General features: G+C 40.9%; 1 protein-coding gene and 1 long non-coding RNA gene across 2 annotated transcripts; both read right to left on the reverse strand.

Annotated features, from left to right (window-relative positions):
* Positions 1-5,098: 5,098 nt before the first annotated feature.
* LOC140581585 (small membrane A-kinase anchor protein-like) lies at positions 5,099-5,368 on the reverse strand. Its single transcript, XM_072704748.1, has one exon. The coding sequence runs from the start codon at positions 5,366-5,368 to the stop codon at positions 5,099-5,101; it is 270 nt and encodes an 89-aa protein (XP_072560849.1).
* Positions 5,369-5,385: 17 nt separating this feature from the next.
* Positions 5,386-11,726, reverse strand: LOC111842893 (uncharacterized). Its single transcript, XR_002838016.2, has 3 exons — positions 11,308-11,726; positions 11,107-11,206; positions 5,386-5,423 (listed from the first exon to the last, which is right to left on the reverse strand). It is a non-coding gene; the product is annotated as an uncharacterized lncRNA (long non-coding RNA).
* Between the last annotated feature and the right edge of the window lie 956 nt (positions 11,727-12,682).

Genomic DNA, 12,682 nt, shown 5'->3' on the forward strand with positions numbered 1-12,682 from the left:
TTTTAATAAATATGCACGTGGATGGCCTACAGGTGGCAGCAGGGAGCCACCTGCAGATGTACAGACAGTCTGCTGGTTAAGAATATTTAACTGAAAGAGATTTTGTACTTACAAGCAGATGGTCATAAATCCTATCATACTAATTTAGTTCAAAACAATTATATGTAATATCAAACACGCGCATTACTTTGTGATGCTCATGAAAACATCACACTGCTTTAGTAGTTTGTGGGCTTCAGGTACAGTACAGTACTGTATGCAGTTATTCTTAATATTACTGTATTATAATCTTCTGTAGTAGTAGTCTTCCCACACCAACAAATTCGACTTAAAGATGAACTGGAATGGATCTCTTTCCCATTTTGGGGACTTCCTATATTCTCTGTAATGTTCATTATTTGCTGTTTTCCCTGATCATTTTCTGATTGGTTAAATAATGTCTACCTGCCCGTATGCTCACTGTCATGTAAATCTGTTGTGTGCTTTTAAATGTAAGTAGCAGATAAGGCTGTTAACACAAGCAGATAATCCCCCCCCCAAAGAGCCACGTGCTTTGCTGTCAGACACTTTGACAAATATAACAGGAGCACCAGTGTAAATCCCTTGCACCTCACCCTGCCAGAGGAGATTAAAGGCTCCAGTGGGATCACCCTCAGCTTTTTCTTGATAGCGCATCACTATAATCATGAACGTTCAGGTGTCACATTCAGCAAAGTGACTGAAAGTCAGGACAGATCACCTGAGCCAAGTTAAGGCTTAATTCCATAAGCATGGCAGCTCATTCGTTCAGGGAAATAGGTCCTTCATTATCACACCCTGCAAAAGTGGGTGGGGGCTGAGTGACAGTGGCCCTAAAAAATTTGGAACATAATTAGATTGGTCTGGGTTGGGGTCGCAAAATGATATGCTTTCATGTGGCCCAAAATCCCCTAGTGCTGCCCCTGATTGTGTATCTGCTGACGCTCTCTCTGGCTGTGGGTGTGTCTCACGAGGGGGGCATCCTTTCCCAACATGCCTTGGGAGTATTGTATCAGACACTCACTCCTGCTGTGTCGATCTTACACACATATTATACACTAAGGGTAAAATGGCACATGGTCTGCAGAAAAAAAAATCCCGTTTTTACTGCTGGTGACCGATGACCTGCAAGTGTCTGACAGGTCTGTAGGGGAAGCTGTAGAGAATCCTGCCAGCCCTCATTACTCATAATATCTGTTCTCTGTGCCCTTGTTTCTTGTCACATCAAGATCCATGTCTATTCAAATCCTGGGTTCCATCGATTCCAAGCAAATGCCACTGAGGTCAGATGGCGCAGTAGCGCATTCCAGGGGGGTTGATCCCGCAGCATGGCAGTTAATCTGAGCCTTTGGGGGATACTCCATGTGACAGAGCTCTTTGCAGGCACGTCACCCTCCAGCTGCTTTAATGGCATAACAAGTGGATCCAGCCGATTATGTAGTTATGACCATAACGTTCCTCACTGGTCTGTGAATGTGTCCAGGACAGAGGGGGCTTTAAATATGCTTTGTTCCCAATGACTCACAGGAATTTTCAGGATGGCCAGGGAGGGGGGACTTGGGGGGAGGGGAATGTACTGATAAGGGCTTGGGTGCTAAACAGCAGAGACAGAAGTGCATGCCACTTGATCCACAGAGTGCAGAACCAAGCCAAACAATGGGGCACTCGCATACAGCTTAACAGCCAATGAAGTGATGGCGTAGAGCTAGACAGCCAATGGCCTGGAGACTCAGTGTGGCTGCAGCAAGTGGCATGTGTAACATGAGGACAGTTGGTGCGTTCGTTTTTCTCTCGGAACTCGGAAATTCTGAGTTGAGTGACATCACGTCCGACAATCTCCCATTCCAGCTACCCACATCTCGGAACAAACATGGCTGCTTCCATGAACACGTTGCTGTGTGTTGTTGCTTTATATTTTAGCAGATTTGGAGTTTTCCAAATGGAGAAAATGGAGAAATGGAGATTTTTCCGAGAGACAAACAAGAAACACGAACTAGTCAAACCACATTAGAAGCTTTATAAAATATTTTAGTACATTCATAGTGATATTCTTTTTTCGAACGGCAAACGAACTACAAACAAACCAAGTCGTCATGTTGAAATTACGTCACAGGGGCAACTCGGACAACAAAATCTTGTCCGACTTCAACGTCATAAAAGAGGCGTGTTTCCGACGGGAAGTGACGTTTTTCGTGACGTTTCGTGACGTTTTCATCTGAGTTCCGACTTGGAGAGAAATAATCGAACGCACCAAGTGATCCAAGGTGGCTGAGAGAGTCAGTCGCACCCCCCTGGGGAGCAACCAGGCCAATGAACAACCCTGTGCTTCTACATGAACCTGAAGTAAGTACTTCAAGAGCAGGGCACTAGATGGTCTCAGAGGAGAAACCCCAAGGTCAGCTCTGCACCACAGAGCAGCTGTAATGTGCACAGGGTTAGGCCTCTGTGCCTGTTGGTGGAAGGCCAAGTGATATGTGTATATATCTTAAAACTATGACACAGGGACAAACCATTCTTCAGAATGGTTAGAACTTCAAAGTCTCTTCACACTTTGAATAAGGTCGCACTTATCTTGGGGTTGCCAACTTTGGTCAGCTGGCTGGCGTGAGATTTTTAATTTGGAACAAGTCTGCACACACATTTACATGTATATAACATTACATTGTAAATAATCTACCGGGTTTGCAAACTACCCCAACGCTTTTGATGTAGCTAATTTTATGTTTATAATGATATAGTTTGCTGTATGATATAAATATAATATAGATTTGCTATATGATTTCTTCCGTGAGTGTGATAGTCTGAAAGCGTGAGTGTCACACCAGATGCATGAAGGGTTGCCATGAAATGGGTGAATGAGTACTTATTCATGACATGCAAGTACTTGGTACTCTATCCATATAGCTAATTTCTGCTGAGGTCACTACTATGTTCCATTTTCACCAGGGAGATTCCTGCAGCCTTACAGTTGTACCAAAAACAAGTAGCTGACCACACATTAAAGTTAAGGCATCATAACTCAGAGGCATTTGACACATTGCAGAGGATTTCTGAAAATGCCTGTGATTATTTAAGTAAAAATTGTCTGTTAACGGGCTCAGACATTTTTATTATGGCATTTAAATCATGATCTTACAAACACATCATTGCTATAAGTCTTAAAGAGAGCTTAAACTAAGGCTATTATCTGGATGAGCTTTCCAATCCACCACGTGGTCTGTGGCTTTGTGTTCACCTGTGTTGTGGTAGAACTCATTATCTGAGATGAAAGGCATGTCCCCTGTGTGCTCAAACATCATCTTGGTGGCCACAAGAGGAATGAAGTCGTACACTGCTGCTGAACCAAACCTCTTTTATTCTTTAAGTGTCATGTGAGTTTTGATGATGTCGTTCCTCTGATCGGCAAACTCTCTATAGGTTGGGGGTTAAGTCACCATGTTCAAGAGGACTGTCCTTCTCCATCGGTTAATCCTTGAGGTGTCTGGCCCTCCGTAGCACTTTCAGAAGATGAGAATCACCTTCATAAATAACACATTAGCATTTACACATGCTCTCGGGTAAGCGGCAGCTAAGCAGACCTCTGTATGATGTCCTCACATACAGCTCAGCATTTTCCAGCAAAGCCCATCCTTAGAGGCGTGTTCAGGTCAATTAAAAGGCTTTTAAGCTGAATCTATCTGCTCAGAATGGTGAGGCTTAAAAGCCTGATTCTGACAAAGAGCACAACTGCCAAAAAACCTTGGCTAAAAGGGAAGGAGCATTTGGATGCAGTGAGGTTGAGTACCAAAGACCCAGACTGATCTGTGACACAAACACTTATACAAATGGAAAGCAAAATGTTTTCAGATTTGTCATCACTGGACTACTGACTTAACTGCTTGATGCTGTTCTCTCATATCTTGTGTACCTAACATCCAAAATTTCAGTGTTAGCTACCAAACGTCAAGCAGACGTTCAGATGTTCAGACTGAACCCATCTGGGACCCCACCCCCGCACGCTGTAACCATTTAGGAGGGAAAAACTCGGCAACATCTCACTGAAGTCATGGCTGAGCTGTGGCAGAGGGGTGCAGTGGATAAGGTTGCTGGTTATTTAATCTGGAAGGTGGGAGTCCAAAGTGGGATCCATCTTTTCTGGTTTTTGATGCTTCTTTGTTTTGTTCCACCTCACCTAAGAGATTTCCCCACTGAACTGCCCATTACCGACGGGAGTTTCTGATCTGCACCAACGTGGTGTGACAGGTGACAATATAAGGAGCAGCTGGGCTGAAAAACACAGTGGTGGCAGGAGACCGGCAAAGGTGAAGGTAACGAAATACCAGCCAAAGGCGTGTTTTACTGTGGCATTCCAGAGTGTTCCGGGCTCACAGACCCATTTTCATGCTGGTTCCCAGTAAGAGACCCCTTTGTTGGGCTGCAGAACCCGCCTCTCTCGACACAAGGAACCAGTAAACAAAAGACAGAGTGTCCACTGTAAGCCTTACAGTTACATAACAGCACTGTGGCACAGCAGGGAGTTTGCTGGGAATCACCTCCCTGCAAAATGACTGGCAGCAGACAGGCTACGGCTCTGGGAGGCCCAGTGTCCTGTAAAACTGGACCTCTTGGAAACAATCAACAGCATTGTTTGCTAGGAGTGTTACCCCACCGCCCAGTAGGGGCTGTAGGAAGGTTGTCCACTTGGGGCGAGGAGACATGCACTCAAGCTCAGGACCAGCCCTCAGGACCCATGATTTATGCAAGGGGGCCCCTGATGGCTCCCCGTTCACAGCTGGGGCCCCTGACAGGCACTTGAGTAATGGGTGGGAACACAGTGAGGTCACTGCCAGATCAGACAAACCCCAAGACAGTTTCAAAGGGAGAGTAAGTGAAGTAGAGCATAAGAAACTGTTCTTGAGTAGCAGCATGACAATGCTCCAGACTCCAGGAGGCCAGATGGAGAACAGGCTCCTCCAGGAGTGAGCCTGGTGCAGACTGTCTATAGTTAGAAGCTACTGAGTACATGGCATTTGGCTCCTCCAGCTTCAGTGCAGCATGTACATGGCACAGGAGGGCCTCCTCAGCCCGGCTGAGGCTGTCCTCACGGCAGGTCGATGTAGGGGATGTCGCTATAGCAACGATCCAGCTCAAACCAGTGCTGCACTGCCCGGGCAATGATCTCCTCCGACAGCCTGTGGGCATAGTCCAGCAAGATGGGACTGACCTGCGGAGGCTCCCCTCCTGGCTGGGCCTCCGAGCAGGGCAGGACTGCCCCCTTCACCGCCACAGTGACTGAGATGCTGTCCACTTTCTGCACCGCTGGGCTTAGATGCCGAGCCGGTTTGCTCTGCTTCGATTTGACACACCCCATAGTGTAAAAAGTGTGGCATCAATTTGAAGGCAGGGGGAAGTCTTCAGTGGGCTCACTGTTACGAAAAGAGACAGAAAGAGAGTGAAGATGGGGGAAGTACTTAAATGGTTTTTATTTCCATTTGCAACTTAAAAATCCTGGACGTAAGCAGGTAAAAACAAGCACTCTGCTCTGGATTATGCCAAAAGTCAGGTCATGCTCAGGTGCTCATTAATCCTCAAGCTATCAGAAAAAGAAGAAGTCTTCCAAAAGTAAAAATAGTATCTTCCTCAAATAACGAAAACATATCACTTATTTCATATTTGGATAGTATTTCATGAGTTTAGTTTAGAGTTTAGTGTGTGCTATCACTCTGTGTATAACTCCAAAGATTATACTTTGCCTGAGTCACAAAATGAAATGTTGGGCAGATATAGTTTGGAGGATTTCATTTCATATGGATTTTTTTTTAAAAAAGTACCTGAAAAGATAACATTTCAAATGCATTTGCACAGTTGGCACAGTTGGTGCTTAAATGGAAGGAGGTAGTGTGACGAAAGTTTGGCCCAGCTGTTACAAGCACGGACAAAAAAAGCTTAGGAGGCTTGGACAAGGCGTTCAGCAGAGGAATGTGAAAAAAGGTGGTATAATGTTCTATCAACCGCGCGAAAGGAAATCACAGTTTATAAAGCAAGCATGCAAGCTACAGGTTTGTGTTATTACTTATATTGCTCTTATGACCCTCACTATAATAGATGATGATGATGATGATGATAATAATAATAATAATTATTATTATTTTTATATTTTTCCAGTTGCCAAAAACGTAGCATCATTATCACCTTCAGTTCAACTGTAAGTGCATTTTTAGGTGACGTAGGAGATTGTATCCGGTTCCTAATTAGGTCGGTAACAAAAATAATGCCTTCACGATCAAGCCTGTATCTTTTTATCAACTCGTTATCATCGTAAATTCGCAGTACGTCCTTTCTTTCACGGAAAGTGCGCGGTCTCCGTCTGGGTGCGCGTAGTGCAGCTGCCATCATTCAACTCCTAACTGGCTTAGGAGTCCTCTCCAGCTCTCTTAAATAACTTAGGAGCTGAGACCAAGTCTATACACTTAAGAATGTTTATACATGGCACTTATTCTTAAGTCTGGGAGTAGGAGCAAAATCACGTCACTCTTAGAATTGTGACGCATTTAAGAGTGAAATTTTACTCTGAGAAGTTTTACGCATACTGGCCCAGGTCCCAGAGGTATGAGGCAACAGTGCTAAACACTGCACCACCATGCATTAAAAATGAATTAAAACAAAACATTTAAAAGACCACACAACGTGCACCTGATGTTTTGAATGTAACAAATAGAAGCTTTCAAAGAATTGACTAAAATTTGTAATTTTGCCTTAAGCCTTAATTTCATACACTTTAAATGTATTAGGCCTACTGAGATTAAAATAATTGGTGGGCAGTGGTGGCTTAATGGTTAGGGAAATGCACTTGTAATTGAATGAATGAGGGTTTGAATCCTTGACCAGTAAGGCACTGCTAAGGTACCTTGAGCAACGTATAACCCCCAAACACTGCTCCCTGGGTGCTGAATTAGCTGCCCCTGCTATGTCATGACATCACATATGGGTTAAATGCACAGAACACATTTTGTTGTTGTTAAAGGGGATGTGCTGGAAGTGGCAATGGCTGATCCTTGCTCTTAGGTATGACAACTCTACCTTCTTGGTGTGTAATATTTATGGGCACAACTCATGATCTTTGAACAATCTGTTGTTTTCTTTAATTACCTCTAAATTAACTGAATTTACTCAAAAATATTCCAACTCTATTGTGATTATGGGGGGTGATTTTAATAACTGTTTAGATGATTTAAAAGACAGATACCCTGCCAGACAATGGCAAAGCTCACACAAGAATAACCCCGTTTTTTAAAATTGTGTTGCGACTATTCATTAACGGATTCGTGGCATTTTTTAAATGCTGATCGTCAGGATTACACATGGTCTAATAAAGACCAATCTAATAGATCTAGAATTGATCTTTTCCTAATTTCCACACACTCCCTTCATCTTATCAGCAAGGTAGTTCACTCCTTCTGATCATAAACAGATTGTGCTAAAGCTTGGTGGGTTAGAACGGACGTCTGCAGGACGATAATTTTAATGACGGCATTAAAGGGTTAATTGATTAAATTTTCTTAAATATTGAGCAATAGTGATTATAAAGCAAAATGGAAATACTTCAAATATATGGTAAGAGGGATGGCAATGAAAAGAAGTAAAGAACTGATGAATCTTAAATGGGCCAAAGAGTCTGCAGTATTTCATAGAATAAACATCCTACTATCTAAGCTAAGGGGGAGATAAGGGGAAGATGAAAGAGGTACATCTAGACATTGATCATATCTACACTGAGCTAGCCAAAGGTGTGTTCATAAGGTCAAGGGCTAAATGGTTAGAAGAGGGGGAGAAGAACTTGAACTTTTTGCACTTGAAAAACGGAATGGCAGGAGGAAAGCTCTTGAGGTTCTTAATATTGATGGCATCCTCTGCACGGATAGGAACAAGATCTCAAAGTATGTATCTTCCTTTTATAGTAATCTGTATACCTCTAACTTTAACAATGAGTCATGCAACACCTTTAATTTATTACCATTGTGGGTAGTGGTGGCTTGATGGTTAGGGTAGCGCACTTGTAATTGTAAGAAAAAAAAAGATTTCAGGTTTGAATCCCCCACCAGCAAGTCACCACTGAGGTACCCTGAGCAAGGTACCGTCCCCAAGCACTGCTCCCCGGGCGCTGAATTAGCTGCCCCTTGCTATGTCACGAAAGTCACATATGGGTCAAATGCAGAGGTCACATTTCATTGTTGCACACTGTGTGCTGTGGTGTGTTGACACTGATCACTAAATTCTAATTGATGAAATTAAACTTTGTTTTCAATTAAAAAAAGAAAAGCACCAGGTATTGATGGGCTAACCGTAGAATTTAATGTTCATTTCTGGGATGTCATATGTAAGCATTTGTTTGGTATGTATTTAGAATGCATTAAGCAAAAAGAAATGAGTACAATAATGAAGCAAGGGATTATTTCTTTGTTACCAAAACCTGACAAAGATGTTTTGTTAATTGATAATTGGAGGCCCATTACGCTCTTGAATGTTGATTATAAGATTTTGACAATGGCTTTTGCTAATAGATTAAAAAGAGGACTTGATACCATTGTGGCAGAAACTCAGTCAGGCTTTATTAGAGGTCGGCATATATGTAACAATGTTAGACTAATATTGGACTTACTGGACTATTCAGGCTTAATAAGCACCAGAGCATTTATCTTATTTGTAGATTTCTATAAAGCCTATGATACAATTGAACACCCCTTTTTATTTCAAAGTTTGAAACTGTTCGGTTTTGGGAAGAATTTTTTGGAGATAATTGAGATGTTTTATAAGGAAAATCAATAGTTCTGTTATAATTAATTTTGATACCTCTACTAGATTCGACATTAAACGATGGGGTAAGACAGGGGTGCCCTATTTCTCCCTTTTTATTTGTCTTGGTGGTGGAGTTGTTGTCCATAAATGTTGTGCAAGTTAGGGAGCTCAATGGAATCTCTCTTTTTAATAAGGAATTAAAAATAGCACAGTTAGCAGATGATACCGTGCTTTTTCTTCAAGATCAACAGCAGTTGCCCAAAGCCATCAAACTTGTCAAATGATTTATTTTAGCATCTGGCCTAAAACTAAACATTTCCAAATGTGAATTGTTCTCATTGAAGGACTGTGGGTGCTCATTCATAGAAGGTATTCCAGTTAAGAACAAGGTGAAATATTTAGGTATTTATATAACAAAAGACTTGGCTAACAGACAAAATTTGAATTTTCAGGGGCCAATACAATCCACGACGTGTAAATTTAATTTATGGTTACAAAGAGATTTGTCTTTATATGGAAGGGTTCTTTTATCCAAAGCGGAGGGATTGTCACGTTTTGTATATCCATCTTACAGCCAATACTATTAATAAATTGTTCCTTAATCTTATTTGGAAAAACAAATTCCATAAACTTAAACATACGATACTGTCCAATGGTAGGGCGGAAGGAGGACTGGAGGTGCTTAATTTTGTGGATATAGTTCACACGTTTAGAGTCAATCGGACAAGGAAATGTTTGATTAATCCAAATTCAATATGGTCCTTTATCCCAGCTCATATTTTTGGAAAACTTGGTGGGCTATCTTTCCTTTTACAGTGTGATTACTCCCCTCCCAAACTCCCCATTTTTTTATCCAAATTCCATCAGCCTTTTTATGGAATAATATGTGCATCACAATAAAGAACAGGTTTTTGTTTTATCCACAATGGTTCCAAAGAAATTTTGTTAATGTTTTGTCTCTATTTGATGATCAAGGGTCTTTAATTACATGTAACACCTTTATGACAGAGCACAGTTTTCCCATACCATATAAGGAGTACAGTGCAGTTGTCAAGGCTATTCCTCAAGGCCTGATTCAACTTATGAAAAATCATACAAGTGTTAATGTAGGACAAACATCTGCTGCCTATTCAAACCTTTATATAAATGGAATAGAGATATATGATAAAAAATGTACGAATAAGCATATCTGCCAAACTTTACAGTATAGAAACAAAACAATCCCTAGAGGGAAATTTTTCTGGAATTCTCATTTGGAGGACATTAATTGGAGGAAGGCCTGGCTTCTGCCTCATAAATTTTGTATCTTCAATAAAGTAAAAGAAATTCATTTTAAGATTTTACATAAGATATCTCCAGTTAACTTGTATATTGCCAAATTTGTAGACATAGACAGTGCCTGTACCTTCTGTGGCCTGGTGGACGAAACGCTTATCCACCTTTTCTTTCAGTGTTATGTGATTAGAACATTTTGGTCTGAGTTGTATTCTTATATATTTCAAGCTCCTCAATCTATTGATATCTTTACCATTAAAGATATAATTTGTTATTACTACTGTATAATGACAACGATAGGGCATTATGTGATGTAGTTAATTTTTTTATTTTAATGGGAAAAATTTTCATTCACAAACAGAAATTTACAGGTTCTTTGCCCTTATTTTCCATCTTCTTTATTGAGCTAAAAATGTTATTAAGTCACTTTCCTTGATAACAAACAAGAAAACCTAAAAGATTTTTTAAATATTACAAGGACCGATTTGAGTAGGAGTCTTAAGAAATAATAATTTATTTATTGTGTTCTTATTTATTCATTTATTTATTCTTATTTATTTATGTTCCTGGCTGTATATGTGGTGTAATATTTTATCATGAATTGCTATGTATTGTTATGTATGTAGACTATATATGTAGAAAATATTTTATCTGGTATTGTTCATTGTTATATTATATTTTCTGACATTGTATGTAAATTATTCTCAATAATAATAATAATAATAATAATAATAAAACATGTCGTTGTTGTGTGCTGTGGTGTGTCAACAATGATCACTTAATTCTAATAACGTCAGTAGGGCTTTATATACTTTTTAAAATGTTTAGCACAACATTTTAGAAGAGTTTTTTTTCACCAGGCGTCGGAAACGGGCTATATGTGAGCTTAAAACCTACCCTGGGGGAAGTAAAAGAGTATCCCTCATTGCCCCGCCCGCAAAATATACGGATTCAAATACTGCATAAATGATTGTTAAAAAGCAGGGAAAACAACAAACTGTAACAATCTTTATGCACACATGAATTACTTCCCTTTACCTGGTGATTTGTGTGCTTTGGGGGGTGACTTGACTTTGCCGGTGTTGGCAATTCAGGACCTTTTTTCCAGTAAGAAGCACCGAAGTCACTATAAGAAACTCTGGTAGCAACGGGAAACGTTATTTTACTGAGCGTTACACAGGCTCCTAGTATCCAAATAACACACACCGCTCGTGTCCGTGGAGCTGCCCAGGTACCTACCTCTCAAGCTGAGCGCACAACTTCACAGTTTGTTTATTTAGATATAAACAGCTTCGTTCCCAACGGCATCCAAAAAAAGGGCATATTATTTTTCACATCGTTCTAATATAAATGTAAAATGCGCACAGATCCATCTGGATTAAGGTTATGTGGGTGCTCCCTTCTTCGTTTTCTCAATCCGAACTCTCAGACGCGTTTCTCTTAAAAACAAGAATTCATCTTGTAACTCAACGCTGCAGTAAAGGCTTGATACCCGTAAAAAAGTATCATCCCAGAGAATCCACGTAGTAAAGCTCCAGTATTTGGAGCTAATAAAGACGGTCGGGATTCAAGAGGGGGTGTAGCTACTTTTGAGGTTTAAATACGATATTAAACGTATAACAGCTGACAGCCAGCTGTAAATACGCGCATCCTTAAAAAGACTTGGCAGGCTATGACGCAAGAAAATCGAATCTATAAGTGCTATTCAATGCTTCTCTAGATGGCGAAATTTATATTGGTAAAATAATAAATGCAGTATAATTCTGCCCTCTTGTGGAGAAATATAGTCGATGAGCGCAGCTGCCAATTAACTGGAAAAAGTACAAATGTGACCTGGCTTTGCAAGGAACATGTGTAGATAATCAGTTTATTACATCAACATACTTTATTTATTCACCTAAAAATAGTTCATGATTGACATCTGTGTTCTTTAAGCAAATATTCAGTTAAATGAACCGTTAATTAATTCCGGCGCATCACAATAGAGCAGAGATCTCCACGTCTCTGTGCATGAGTATACTCTGCCTTCAGTGGATGAATTCAAAATGGTGCATGTGTAACCAGCAGGCCTGTAGCCAAAAACAAATGTCATGGGGTGATTGGCAACCCAACTGATAGGTCCCCTTTGGTATATTTTGTTGGGGGAGGGGGTGCATGAATTTACTACCTGGCTACATGCCTAACTCCATGGTTAAGTTCACAGTCAACACTGTGGTGATGGGTCTAATCTCTAACAACAATGAGAAGGTCTATCTCAATGAGGTCAATCATCTGGCATCCTGGTGCAAGGGTAAAAACCTCTCACTTGATGTCAATAAAACCAAGGAGTTAATTGCAGTCCTCAGCAAAACACGACAGAGGAACTACACTGCTCTCAGCATCAGTGGGGCACCTGTTTCGGGTATCTTGGAGAGCACACCTCTGAGGACCAGTCATGTACCCAGCATGACCAAGCTCTGGTCTCAAAATCATGGCAGAGACTGTACCACCTGTGGCAGCAGAGGAAATTCTGCGTCCATAGAGTCCTAAAAACACACAGATTCTACACAGGTGCCACTGAAAGCATCCAGTCCATGAATATTGTATCCTGGTACTGTAACTGCAGAGAGTGATC

The sequence above is a fragment of the Paramormyrops kingsleyae genome, chromosome 1, assembly GCF_048594095.1.
Source record: "Paramormyrops kingsleyae isolate MSU_618 chromosome 1, PKINGS_0.4, whole genome shotgun sequence".
Classification (NCBI taxonomy): Eukaryota; Metazoa; Chordata; class Actinopteri; order Osteoglossiformes; family Mormyridae; genus Paramormyrops; species Paramormyrops kingsleyae.